A 14,112-nucleotide genomic window follows, 5' to 3' on the forward strand; every position below is an offset into this window, starting at 1 on the left:
TGTACATTTGAACTCATCTCTTTCTCTCACTGAAAAAATGTTTTATCTCGCTAGTAAATTAAAAAACAAAGCTAAAAATGTTTATGCCGGTTTCATTCCATGCGCTGAGAATTACGAAACTATTTACAAAGCACTCGTGTCAAAATATGAAGACAAAAGGAACCTAGCAGGTACTTATCTGAATCAAATATTTTCTTTAAAACCGATTTCTTCAGTCACTGCTGAAAATTTGGAAAATCTGGTCGATCAATTTTCAAACTCATATCTCGCTCTTAATAATTTACAAATACCTCACTTGTGTGACTTCGTCATGTCCTACACTTTATTACACCGCTTAGATACAGAAACCGCACGTCTTTTTGAGATGAATAATTGTGATAAAGACATACCTACTTATCAGGATTTAATTTCATTTGTTCGTGATCGTATAAAAGTTTTAAATCGGACAGGTAATAACAACCTGAACAGCGCAAGTACATTCAAGCGTAAGCAAAACAACGCAAATAAAAATAGCTCACGATCATTCGTCGTAAACAACACTGCATGTCAGTTGTGCAATGACTCTAATCATAACCACCTATATTCTTGCCCGAAATTTAAATCGCTTACCCCACGTGAACGTTATGATTATATTAAAAAGATACGTGCTTGTATCAACTGTCTAAGTTTACAACATAACACAAATACTTGTAAATCTGAGAATAGATGCGCTAATTGTAAAAAGTTACATCATACGACTCTTTGCTTCGCTGAGAAAGCATCACCTGTTGCATTGCCGCCGGTGCAGCCGCCTCAGTACTTACACCGCCACACTGATAACAATACGCATAGTCCAGTAGTCATTGGTCAGAAATCTACCGCGTCTTCAAGTTCGATTTCTAACAAGCCTGTTGATAATAACGCTCCATTTTGTAGTATGAGTGCTAACTCAAATAACACGCGAAAAACTAACAATGTTTTACTTGGCACCGTTCTTGCTGATGTGAAAAGAAGTGACGGAACTCTTGCTCAAATTAGAATTTTGATTGATAATGGATCGCAAAACCATTTTGTTACCCGCCAAGCTTGTAAACATTTAGGCCTTCGTATCTTCCACGACAATTCCGAACGATCCGTAAATGGAATAGGAACTAGCTCTCAAACTATAATCGGAACTACCGATGTAACGTTACTGTCTAGGTACGATGCAAACTTTTGTTTACGCATAAACCCACTCGTTCTTAAAAATATTTCGAGTAACTTGCCGAGTTGTGAATTTGACATTTCGTCTCTTAATTACATATGTAATAATAATATACAGCTCGCGGACCCGCACTTTAATAAACCCGCTGAAATAGACATTCTGCTTGGCGCCGAAGTATTCATGCAGATCCTAAGACCTACAAAGTTGTTAGGTCCGCCTGGAAAACCTGATTTATTGGAAACCGCATTTGGATACATACTCTTAGGGTCGATCGCTTCGCTCCCTTGTCATAATAATACCGCGCCTTGTGATAACGATCACGCCTTTTTATCGTCGAGTAACGACTCGATCGAAACTTTAGTCTCAAAGTTCTGGGAGTTGGAGTCAGCTCCGACTAAAACACACATGTCTAAAGCCGAACAGGAATGTGAGGATTTTTATGATTTAAATACATACCGCGATAACACAACTGGACGCTACGTCACCGCTTTGCCTTTCTTGAGGTCGCCTACCGCTCTGGGCGATTCTCTTACAACCGCACGTCGCTGTCTGTCGTCACTCGAACGCAGATTTAAGACAAAAATCGCTTTAAAAACTGAATACGATGCCGCGATGAGAGACTATCTCGAACGGAACATCATTTCACCTGCACCCGCTCTTACTGATACGAATTATTACGTCATCCCTCACCACGGTATAAGCCGAGAAGACAAACCGCTCCGCATTGTACTGAACGCAACTGCACGATGCATAGATACAAACGTTTCATTGAACGATTGTTTACATTCCGGTCCTAATTTGCAAGCAGACTTAACCGCGATTATTTTAAAATTCAGACTGTTTCCGATTGCTTTAACCGCCGACATCAAACAAATGTTTTTGGCTATAGGCATTCGTGAGGAAGACCGCCGCTTTTTGAATATACTATACAAATTTGACGAAGATGATACCGCGAAAATGTATCATTTTAATCGCGTTTGTTTTGGTCTACGGTGCTCGCCGTACCTTGCTATGAAGACAGTTAAGCGTCTCGCCCGCGATGAAACTGATTTCCCGATCGCTTCGGAAATCGCCAGTGATCATCTTTATATGGATGATCTAGGAGTTTCGGTAGATACGCCCGAGAATGGAATTCAGTTGGCTCATGATTTAATCGAACTATTCAAACGTGGTGGTTTCGACTTAGTTAAATTCGTTAGCAACTCGCCCGAGGTGTTAAAATCGATTCCGCAAGCCAACCGCTTGTCTTCAAAAATTGAATTCGACAAGGAAGATAATATGAAGCTCCTAGGTCTAATTTGGTCACCGGTCGAGGATGAATTTTCAATTGCTATTAAATTCAACCCGCAAGCAAAATGTACTAAGCGCCTTATGCTTTCCACAATCGCTAAACTGTGGGACATAAACGGATTTTGTGCCCCTGTCATTTTACACGCTAAATTGTTAATAAAAGCTCTCTGGGTAGCTCAGATTGATTGGGATGCAGAGCCCCCAAGTGACATCTGTGCTGCATGGAAACGCTTTCTTAGTGAACTCCCCGCTCTGCAAGACTTTAAAATACCTCGCTTCGTAGGCATCGTGCCCGAGTCCCGTGTCATACTACTGGGATTTGCGGACGCTTCTGAAAAAGCGATGGGTGCTTCTGTGTATATTTGTGTACAACCGGCTTCCGGACCAAATGAAGTCAATTTAATTGGTGCCAAGAGCAAGGTCGCCCCGCTCAAGGTTGTTACCTTAGCCCGCTTAGAGCTTTGTGCTGTAGTATTATTATCGAAGCTGTTTCGATTTGTTATCGACACTGTTTCTCCCCGCTGTCATGTAGACGAAATTTTCGCGTTTACTGATTCGACAGTGGCCCTCCATTGGGTACACTCGTCTCCGCATCGCTTCGATACTTTCGTTGCGAACCGCATCGCACAAATACAGAACAACCTTGACCCCAAGTACTTCTACCATTGTGAAGGTACACAGAATCCTAGCGACTGCTTGAGTCGTGGTCTCACACCCGCTCAATTATTGAATCACCCGCTGTGGCTCCATGGCCCCACATGGGCTCGTGATGACGTCCACACATGGCCCATCAACCGCTTCACGTTTGATCCCGCACAAGATGCAAAGATATTAGAGCTCAAAAAACAATCGAATGTCTTCATCACTACAGATGAGACCGAACCCTTTCTCTGTACGCTGGCCAAGCGCGTCTCTTCTTGGTCTAAGCTACTCCGCATTGTGGTATATATATATCGTTTCTTGGGTAAGCTCCCTCGCTCGGACCGAATGCAACTTGCACATCTACAGTTTGCTGAGACTGCTGTCGTAAAAGCGCTTCAACAGCATTACTTTCAAAACGACATCGATGCGCTCTCCAAGGGTCATCGAGTTTCGAGGTCTTTGCTTCCACTTTCTCCGTTTTTGAAAAACGACATTCTCCGCGTTGGAGGCCGCTTAAAAAACTCCTCGCTTGAGTTTGACAGTAAGCATCCGATCTTGCTTCCCAAAAAGGATCACATTGTCAAGCTGATTATTGATTATCATCACCGCAAATACCTACACGCTGGTCCGAACTTACTGTTATCACTTCTCAGACAAAAATTTTGGATCATTTCCGGTCGCAGTACCGTAAAACAACGCTTTCGTCTTTGTAACAGATGCTTCAAAGCTGCCCCCCGCACAGAGACGCCTTATATGGCTGATCTGCCCGCTTGTCGAGTCAACGAAACCGTCAAACCCTTTCTTTGGAGTGGCGTTGACTACGCTGGACCGCAGAAAATTTTAATTAGTCGTTACCGTGGTGCGCGCAAGGTCCGCTGCTACTATGCGCTCTTCACATGCATGGTTACAAGAAGCGTGCATGTTGAAATTGCGACAGATTTATCGACCGATTCCTTTCTTCGCGCTTTTCGTCGTTTTATATCACGTCGAGGCAAAATTAATTCGCTATTTTCCGATAACGGAACGAATTTCATAGGCGCCAAAGCCAAGCTTGATGAATTGAGCGAGTTTCTCAGGTCTAAAGCCTTCTGTAAAGCCTTTGAGCAGGAAACTCTCTATCAAGGCGTCAATTGGTCGCTGAACGTACCTACAGCTAGTCATATGGGTGGTAGCTGGGAGAGTATGATTCGAGTTTTCAAAATGCATTTACGCCGCACTATCGGAGACGTTCTTCTCACCTATGAGGAGTTACTCACCGTCGTTACCCAGGTCGAAATGATTTTAAATAGTCGTCCGTTAATTGCACAATTAAATTCTCATCCCGGAGAACCGGAACCTTTAACGCCTTCGCATTTTTTAACTCTCGGACCGCTAGAATCCTTTCATTCTGATCCGCGTTTAGATTCGGTAGATTTAGTTCGCAATAAACGACTTGTCGATGACATTGTTCAGAGATTCTGGAATCGCTGGAGGCGTGAGTACCTAAACACGCTTCAAACGCGCGCTAAATGGAACACCAAATCTAATCCGGTGACTAAAGGTACTGTTGTCCTTCTTAAAACAGAAAACTCACCGCCTTTACAATGGCCAATGGGCATAATTGAAGAAATAATGCCTGCCTCGGACGGGGTCGTTAGAGTAGTCAGAGTGCGCACACAAAACGGCACCTATCTTCGACCTGTAGTAACTTTGTGTTTTACCTTCCCAATAACCTATTTTCTCATTTTTATTTTTAATTTATTTTTATTTCATTCTTTTTACTTAATACTTCATATCCTGCACTCATTAAGTACCATTTATACTTATTACTTGTACTTATTATGTACCACCGCACTACCCTGATTCCACCCGCTCTCTAGTTCACCCATAATCGCTACATTTATGTACTTCTCTCTCATTGTTCAGGAGCTACATCTCCTAAAGGCCGGGGGGATGGTTCTTTTTTAATGAGAGTAGACATAAAACCTCTCGCATGGCCACTTATAAAAAAGAAACATAAGAAGCAAAAGTCAAAAAAAAAAAAAGAAGACTATCGCCGACCGCACCGCACGCGCTGTACACGCACACGCCGCTTATTTATTCGCATAAATATTTTTCATGGACTCATATTAATCTCTATTATACGAATTCTTACTGACGACCATATAAGTCGTTGCGCGAGTGATATACAAGTTTTATAGACAATAATTTAGAAGAGTGCCGTGTCAAGTCGCCGCCATTACGCGTCGTCCAGCAGTGGCGTCGAATTCTGCAGCCTGGAAGAAGCTAGCGACGGGTTGGCAGGTACGTCTACTCCTCATAGCCTAGCCTCGGCCTTCTCCTCTTTTGTGCATATTTAGCGATACTCGCCCCCGCAAAACTTCCTTCAAAAATATTGAACCAGCGCACCGCCGTGGTGGAAAATTTATAAAGAGTTTTTCCCACTAGAACTTATATCTCAAAGTGAGTGGCGCATTTACGTTATAGATGTCTATGGGCTCCAGTAACCGCTTAACACCAGGTGGGCTGTGAGCTCGTCCACCCACCAAAGCAATAAAAAAAAACACGGTTCTTCCTAAAAAATCAAGTTTTAAGATAGGACATTATTACTATTTCCGAGTTAGCACTATTCTCCGCTTGATTATCCATTGATAGAATGCTAATAATAGTTTTCTTTCACGTTCTATTCTGTTCCGTAGTCTCTCCCCTAGGTACAAAGATTCATATTCATAATAAAGGCCGAACGCTCAAAGTACGTATCCGTGCCGTAATAACTTGTCAGAATATAATAATGTTTGTGATATTCTTCACCTGTTGTACAATCCCGTCAGTAAGGTCATTGCCGTCTCATTTTGTACGGTTCGAAATGAATAATTTTCTTAGCCATGAACTACGGAGTAATCGATTCCGCTACGCGTGGGATCACTATAGTTTCGTAATCGCAATTCATTTTGAATCCGTTTTTTTATTGACGTAGAAAAACCGACGATGTTTACAACCTACCAAGCCTGCATGGGTAGGTACTAAGTACCAATATTCTGCCTATTTCCACCAGGAAGCAGTATCGCGTTTCGGTTTTGAAGGGTGAGTTGAAGTTAGATGGTAGCATCTGCGTTGCTCATATCTTTCAGCTCTGGCAATAACTTAGGCCGAAGTGGGCTGTGATCTCGTCCAACAATTTAAGCAAAACAAAAAATATAAGCTGATTTAATTAAGTAGGTGAGCTAATAGAGATTACAACGTAAATCCATCTACAGCCATCTCGAGATCTAAGTTTGATTCGTATCAGACGGAAGCGGAATATCGACCTCCATTATCAGCATGACCAAATATAAAATTTTATTTTATGTCACTCGAAAAGTGCACGGAGTTTTGAGGTGAATCAACAAGTCATAATGATAATACATCAACATGATGATCTTTGACTTACGAAGTAATATGCACACATTAACACGCATACCTAAAAAGTATTCGTAGCTACTTATGACACACATAACACATAAGAAAAAAACGTTTAGTTCAGTCGTTAAAGAGAACGACCGTAATTTCACTTGCCGTTATAGCGGTTTGTAAAATTCACTTATTGTACTCTATCTCTTTATTGTACTTCAATAGAGTGATTCGCAAAAGTTTACGTCAATTTGAAAAAAAAAAACTTCAATTTTTTTTAGGTTACGTATTGTGTTGGAAAATTGTGATTTCTGGGCTCAAACTCAAGTGTTACTCATAACAGAAGCATAAATATCATTCGCCATTGCTTTGGAGATACGAAAACATAATTCTAGTATTACAATGTAGGTACTAGGTATTTTTTAGGTATTGGAACAGATATTCTTTTCTTAACGTATTAATACATATTAGTTTGCTAATTTTAAAGTAGTAGGTAATCTTTCAACGACACACAAAATCGGTCATCGGTCAATGTCGCGAAGAAATTTTGCAGTAAAATAACAATAATTTTGCGAACCATTACATTTCGATGCAGCATCTTAGGAGTCTAAGCCTCTTTAATATTCCAGGTGATGATTCATTAATGACCATATTAATGACCATTAATGACCACCAATTAATGACATACCAATAAATCTTTACGCATAAAGTGGAAAGCGAACCACATTAATTTTGTGATATTCTTGCTTCGTAATTTTATACAGAATATCTGGACAGCCGGAGTTTCACCCTATTGTTCCTTTTATGGATTATACACGCTGAGTGTGATAGATTTGCAGATATCGATACTATTGTAATTTCACTATTGTTAACAAATGTTCCCAAGAGGTGGGTGATTATTTTTTTCTTTTCTTGAATATTTATTTCCGATGAGAACTGACAATGTAGTTTTTTATACTTTAAATAAATGGACGATCACGGCTCTCCTGATTTAAAAAGGGTTAATGAGTCCAACTACATCACAAACTCCCTTTGAAGCATGAAGTTATTCAATATATTTTTAATAATACCGGCCTTTAAATTGGAACCCAACATTTCTATGCGGTAGAAATTGTATGGTATTTACAATACTTGAAGAACACTTTTTTTTATTGCTTAGGTGGTTGGACGAGCTCACAGCCCACCTGGTGTTAAGTGGTTACTGGAGCCCATAGACATCTACAACGTAAATGCGCCACCCACCTTGAGATATAAGTTCTAAGGGTCTCAGTATAGTTACAACGGCTACCCCACCCTTCACACCAAAACACATTACTGCTTCACGGCAGAAATAGGCAGGGTGGTGGTACCTATCCGCGCGGACTCACAAGAGGTCCTACCACCAGTGAAAACTTGAACACTTCCAATTTTCTAATGAACTCTAAGCCGTATTTTACAACTCTAGCGGGAAGAAGGTTCGTCCTTTATTTATAAATAAAGTTACAAATACTCTATACTGGCATTTCCTATACACGTCCCATAAATTTGTCATAAATTGCGTGCCATGCAAAATACATTACGTACATATATATTTTTTAAAGTTTTTTTTAATCGTATTAAGAATCACTAGATCGGCTAAACGGTATCTAACCTTCATAGTATTCCTATTTGATTTAATACTCATTAGAAATCATAAATACATTTTCTGTGGTCCATTACCGATTGGTACTTTTAGGTATTTAGACAGTCACTCACGCCTACAGCCATAATTCCTGTGCCAAGAAAGGAAAAAAAAAGACTAAGCGATGAAGTTCAATTTAGCCGAGGGAAAGTTGATTCATTATAAAAAATGTAGGTATAAAAATATTCAGCTAATGGCGACTAAGGTGATTACCGTCATATCATACTGATTTACTGTAAACGTGCAAAATTCATAATGACATGTAGTCTTACGGAGCGCTGCGCCCGTGAAACACTGACCTTTATTCAAGACATTATTTACGTAAATTAAATTAGGCACACATCGAGAATAATTTGTGTTTTTTGTAGGTTACGGCTGTAACGGTACGGTAGGACCTCTTGTGAGTCCGCGCGGGTGGGTACTACCGCCCTGCCTATTTCTGCCGTGAAGCAGTAATGCGTTTCGGTTTAAAGGGTGGGGCAACCGTTGTAGCTATACTTGAGATCTTAGAACTTATATCTCAAGGTGGGTGGCGCATTTACGTTGTGGATGTCTATGGGCTCCAGTAACCACTTAACACCAGGTGGACTGTGAGCTCGTCCACCCATCTAAGCAATAAAAAAAAAAGTGTAATCTAATTTATAATTCTTGAATTCTGCTTTGTAACAAACATTTATTTTTAGGGTGATAGGAATCTGTGATATTGTTGCGTTCTTCTCAATTGTACTTCAGGAGTTGAAAGGCGATTAAGTTGAAAAAGAGAATAGCAAACCTTGCGGATATGTCCATTAACTATGGGACTGGACAACGAAGTTAACAACATCTCTGAAATGTTTTAGCCATGCTACGATTTTCCTGACTCTTTCCACGTTAAGCAGAAAGAAGAAAATAAGAATATTTTCGTTTCTGATATTTTTTCTTATGCACATTTCACTGTTTAAGACATAAATTCATTCAAAGAATAACCTAATCGATCCCGATCCGTTGCGAGACTTTAATGTCTATGATTAGTATTTATTTTTTTATCTTTTGTGCTCTTATAAATAGTTTTATACTACTAAACTACTTATGTATATCGTGTGGTTATTTCTAACCAAACTTTGTAAATAAAATCCGTACTGTGAGGAACACAGCACGAATGTTGCCATTAGGCTCGCAAGTAGTACGCAAAAGTTACTGTTTCCCGCCGTTTGTTAAATGACAAAACTGTTACCGTTCCGTTACACGCAGCCAACGAGCGCGAATATAAACATAGCTACAGCTATTCTAACAGTCTAGAGGACGCGATGCGAACTCACTATAAACTGTACAAAACTAGACAAATTGTGTTTTAACGGCTAAGGAAATCGCTAGTGTCACTATAACGGCAATGTGTCCCTTTGTCAGTTCCCAACCTCGTTAACACGAAATAAATCTGTAAAATAAATCTATCAATAGCCAACCCAAAGGTGGACCTTTCAAATAGGAACTCTGAGGTTACAGTAATATGAAAAAGTAATACTGTTCAGAGCTACATTTGCCATGAACGGTCAGACTTCCTCTTGTGGCTATTATTTTAAACAATTTGTAAACATTAGTGGCAAGTCTAACCGAACTAAATTTGTAGTTAGTTACAAAGCCACCGTTCCCTAAGGACGAAAAGCGCGTGACAAGTAAGTGAATATATAAAGTATTTGGGACGTTCCCTCCATGGGTTATTTTCTCGCATATAACTTCACCATAACAAGTCAATATTAAACAGTGAACTATATTGATAGGATGTAAATTTCAAAAATACAATTCAAACAATAACGGAGGAGAAAGATGCAAGATTATCACAATCCTACTCACACGATTTTTTTCGCTACCTAATTGTCAATAGTCTAAGAGTCTATTCCACTACGCGAGGTTTGATACTTGAGCCCATGGGGCTCAACTTGACCGAAATTGTTAACATCTGCGATACCAAGAACAGTGCTTCGCTGACCTCGCTACCATCGGATCGAAGATCCGGCGAGAAACTCAGTGTATTGTGTCTGTGGGCGATCTTGGGTTCGAAGGTAGCCAGGCTCATCTGGTATGGTCACTGTAGCGTTAATAGCGCGATTTATTGCACGATGCTAATCCTACCTACGTCGAATGTCGTTTTTATTTCTGATCGAACGTCACATACTTTACTTAGAAAACTGGACACAACTGTGAATCGAATTTTACACCCAATCGCTTTTCAACTCTGCGTTACATTTAGCTTTGCGTTATTTTCTGCCAAATCTGCACTCCCAAATTATGACGCATAAAATATTGGCTGAAAAATTGAAAAAGAGAAATACAAATCTTAGACACGAGCAGGGTAACATATTTTTCATTACGAAATCCATTGCGAATATTAAGTGAGAAACCTAGCATAACTTTAGCATTATAGATCCCACATTTAAATCTACAAAGCATCATTGACGTAATCAAGTGTTTTTGTGAAAATTAATTGTGCAGTGGACCCGCCAGTACTGTGATAGACCAAGTAAACCTATAATGATATAACAATGAGACGAAGGTGTGAGAGTGAAAGTGTTCCGCCGGATTCACATGTGCTCAACAGCCGTTACGTCAGTGGCGATAACTGTCGCGAGGTCGCTATGAGGTTGTTGACAGAACCCAGTTCTAGCATCTTATTATATTCTCAACGACTAGGATGGTTCGGTGTTAAATAAATCTCGCAAACTATTTTCTGTTGATGACTAAAATTTACTTTCATTGTTACGACATTCCAATCGATTTTGTTTCCTTTCATGGCCGATATATTCGTCGAACTATAATATATAGTCTGTGGGTATACAATAGAGTTTTTTTACGACTTTTTGGCGGGAACGCGAGGAGCGAAATTGTGTGATCTGTTTTATTTTATCTATTTAGTGTTTCTTCAGGTTCAAATGTGTAATAACGGTGGTTTATTAACTGTTTAATATCTGTGAAAGTGCACAAATGTGGGAAAATGAAACAAAGCAGCTGGACGTAACTTCTCAGAATTCTCCAAAAAGTCCACTGAAAAAATCTCAGTAAATGACCACCATTTTACTGAGATTATATTTCATCCCATATCATCTCATCTAATTTCATTTAATTTCATCCCAGTTGATTACTATCTCAAATTAATCATCTTCATTTCATTTCACTCCATATCATGAAAATAAGAATTAAAATAAGACATGACTTAAAGGTCTTAGTAACCAGGTCATAAAGTCCTAAGTATTTTACGCACTATCTGAGAAAGAAAGAAAGCTGAGAGCAGTTGAATTCTGCATAAGCAAGCCGCGTGGTCGAGGATATATCTTCGTAGAACTCAAAAATGGAATTCGAAGAGGTACGAAAAAGAATTCTGAAATAAAAAAGAACACGCGTTTATTTAACACTGTTCAAAAAACAAATACATTAATCTAATAAGTTTGTTTCGTGTTGTAAGAGAAAAAAGTACGTGTTACAAAAACACAAAAAAGCTGATATTTTGGAGACATTTGGGACATATTTTCGGGACGCGTTAACTTCCGAAGATTTTCGCTTTTATTTTTATACTGGACATTGTATTTCAGATTCGAGTTATACGAGTATTAAGCGATGATAATCTAATTTTATCAAGCATTTTAATACGAATACATGTTATGTTCATCATCATCATTAGACTTAATTAGTCAACGTCAATAAATTAAAGTTACATTCAATAAATTTAGAGCTGATTTTACTGACGATATAAGTTAGTCATTAATTATATTAAAACTCTATTAATTAGATCAAATAAATTAATAGGATTTAATTATTTTATTTATCCAAGCTATTTTCAAATTTTTGTTATTGCTTTTGATTTACTTACTTATTTATTATTTTTACTTGTACAATCAATAATTATATAATAGTTTCTAATCAAAAAGAACATTGTGGTAAAATGAACAAGACATTCGAAATGCCAACGTACGCCCTACGCTAAGACCAACACAAGCGGAGCACCAATAAATAATGTTTCAAAATCGGGGTTTTAATCCCTTTTTGAAATTGTTCAACATAAGTAGTTGATTGAACTTTTGAATATTCTTGGTTATAGATTTCCAATAATATTGAACGTGTCTGGAAATTCGACTAGAGATCTTGTCTACGGAACAAGTATAAATATAATATAATATATATAAAAATATAAAATATAATATAAATATTTACTAACAATCACGCCACGTTAACTGGTCCCGTGATAAGTTCGTAAAGAACTTGTGTTACAGGTACCAGATAACGGATATAAATGTAATATTTTTATTATACACATATATATATTTAATATACATCCATAACCCTGGCAAAGACATTTATATTTATCATACAAATATCTTCCCTTGGCGGGATTCGAACCCGCGACCCCCTTGTGTAGTGACCATGTCACTTACCACTACACCAGACGGCCGTATAAAGTTAAATAGTCAACAAAGCTTCACAATTAATTTACACCGAAAGAGGTTCGATATCGGCACTTAATATCAATAGACTACGATTTACGAACATTGAATACCATGACATGGGGTAAATTGGGATCCTGGGGTAAATTGGGACAAACCTGCGAAAGATTCTCAAAGTACTTGTAGCACGGAATCTACCTAATTTTCTTTAAGGTGATATTTATCAATGTATAGAAGAAAAACCAAGTTAACTATGGAAGTACTAAACATGAGTTAAGTTGGTCCCAAAAATTCGTCAAATTAAATTTAAAATAGTGGTTGAAAAGTGCGTTTTAAAACAGCTTAAAGAACTTTTAAAAAAAGTGATATTATCGTTGTTTTTTCAATAAGATCACAGTTTATATAAGTTTTTAATACACCTGGAAATACCACAACAAACGGTAAGTTGCAATATTCTTATTTTAAATACAATATTTCGACAAAATAAAAAATGTATATTTTTTCCTTTCTTTTTGGGGAAAATTGGGACGTATGTAGGGTAATTTGGAACGAGACTGGAAAAATTAGGGACGAGAAAACACAAAATTGGAACGCCAAAAGACAAAATAGGGATGGCTTGTTAGGGTTGTCACTGATATCTTATAATAGATTTTTTAGCCTATACTATCACTTAATTGCGTGATGTAAAGAAGGTTAATGTGTTTATCAGTTAGTTTATGTAAGTATTATAGGTAAAAGAAAAGTATATATATAATTACTTTTTTTTCGCGACATTTACCTTGTAATATCTGCCCGGTCGTATGTTCTTTATAGCAATAAAAAAAATTAAAAGTTAAAAGAACTCAAACGAATCAAAACTTTTGTTATTTCAGAATCTATTCACGCATTGAATCATGATTTTGTTAACATTCACAACGAACACACACAAATAAAAACAGGCCTCAGATTTTAAATGTAACATTAATTAAAAATCCGAGATATCCAATTATGAGTGAGTGAATTAATTGAGTTTAGTTATTTGGCTTAGAAAGAATTTCTTTTATTTTTGTTATTATTGGCAGTAATCAGATAAAGCTGTTTTTTTATCTTATTCACCTGATATCTTACTCTTGCTCAAAGATTATTTTGAAAATGTTGATTAAATAAAATTGTATTATTGCATTTCCAGTCCTTTTGTTTTCTATTTTTTATTCTATTTTATGATTTTGTTTCAGAGTTGTGATTTTTAAGGAAATTAAATAATAATTTTCTAAAATATAACATGCACATACTTTTTTGATCATTGTATTGTTGATTATCATTCACGTCACATCGCTTCGGAATAGAAACCAGCTTAATTTACACTATGTTGTGTATTGTGCTTAAATTATGGATTGTATTCATCATTTCGGTCCATATAAATAATTATATGGCACCTACCTATATATCGCAGTACTGCGAGTTGACAACCCTTACAAATATCCCAATTTAACCCTTAACCGTGTCAATTTACCCCGGACGCTGGGTAAATTGGGACGGCCATTATTTTACCGATTATTTCTTTAAAATGAATAATT

The 14,112-nt window shown here is 37.7% G+C and overlaps 2 protein-coding genes across 2 annotated transcripts in view; one reads left to right on the plus strand and one right to left on the minus strand.

Moving 5' to 3' along the window:
* Positions 1–14,112, minus strand: part of cyr (cypher) — a 45,323-nt gene that overhangs the window by 14,119 nt on the left and 17,092 nt on the right. The window lies entirely within an intron of this gene.
* Positions 1,589–3,959, plus strand: LOC149501026 (uncharacterized). Its single transcript, XM_089734962.1, has 2 exons — positions 1,589–3,656; positions 3,832–3,959. The coding sequence occupies exons 1-2, from the start codon at positions 1,589–1,591 to the stop codon at positions 3,957–3,959; spliced, it is 2,196 nt and encodes a 731-aa protein (XP_089591088.1).

The sequence above is a fragment of the Bombyx mandarina genome, chromosome 18 (genome assembly GCF_030267445.1).
Source record: "Bombyx mandarina strain Sakado chromosome 18, ASM3026744v2".
In the NCBI taxonomy this organism is placed as follows: domain Eukaryota; kingdom Metazoa; phylum Arthropoda; class Insecta; order Lepidoptera; family Bombycidae; genus Bombyx; species Bombyx mandarina.

Coding starts and splice junctions, on each gene's coding strand:
- LOC149501026 (XM_089734962.1), top strand. CDS start 1,589: ATGTCTAAAGCCGAACAGGAATGTGAGGATTTTTATGATTTAAATACA. Junction 3,657..3,831: donor CTCCTCGCTTGAGTTTGACA/GTAAGCATCCGA, acceptor TCTTTGTAACAG/ATGCTTCAAAGCTGCCCCCC.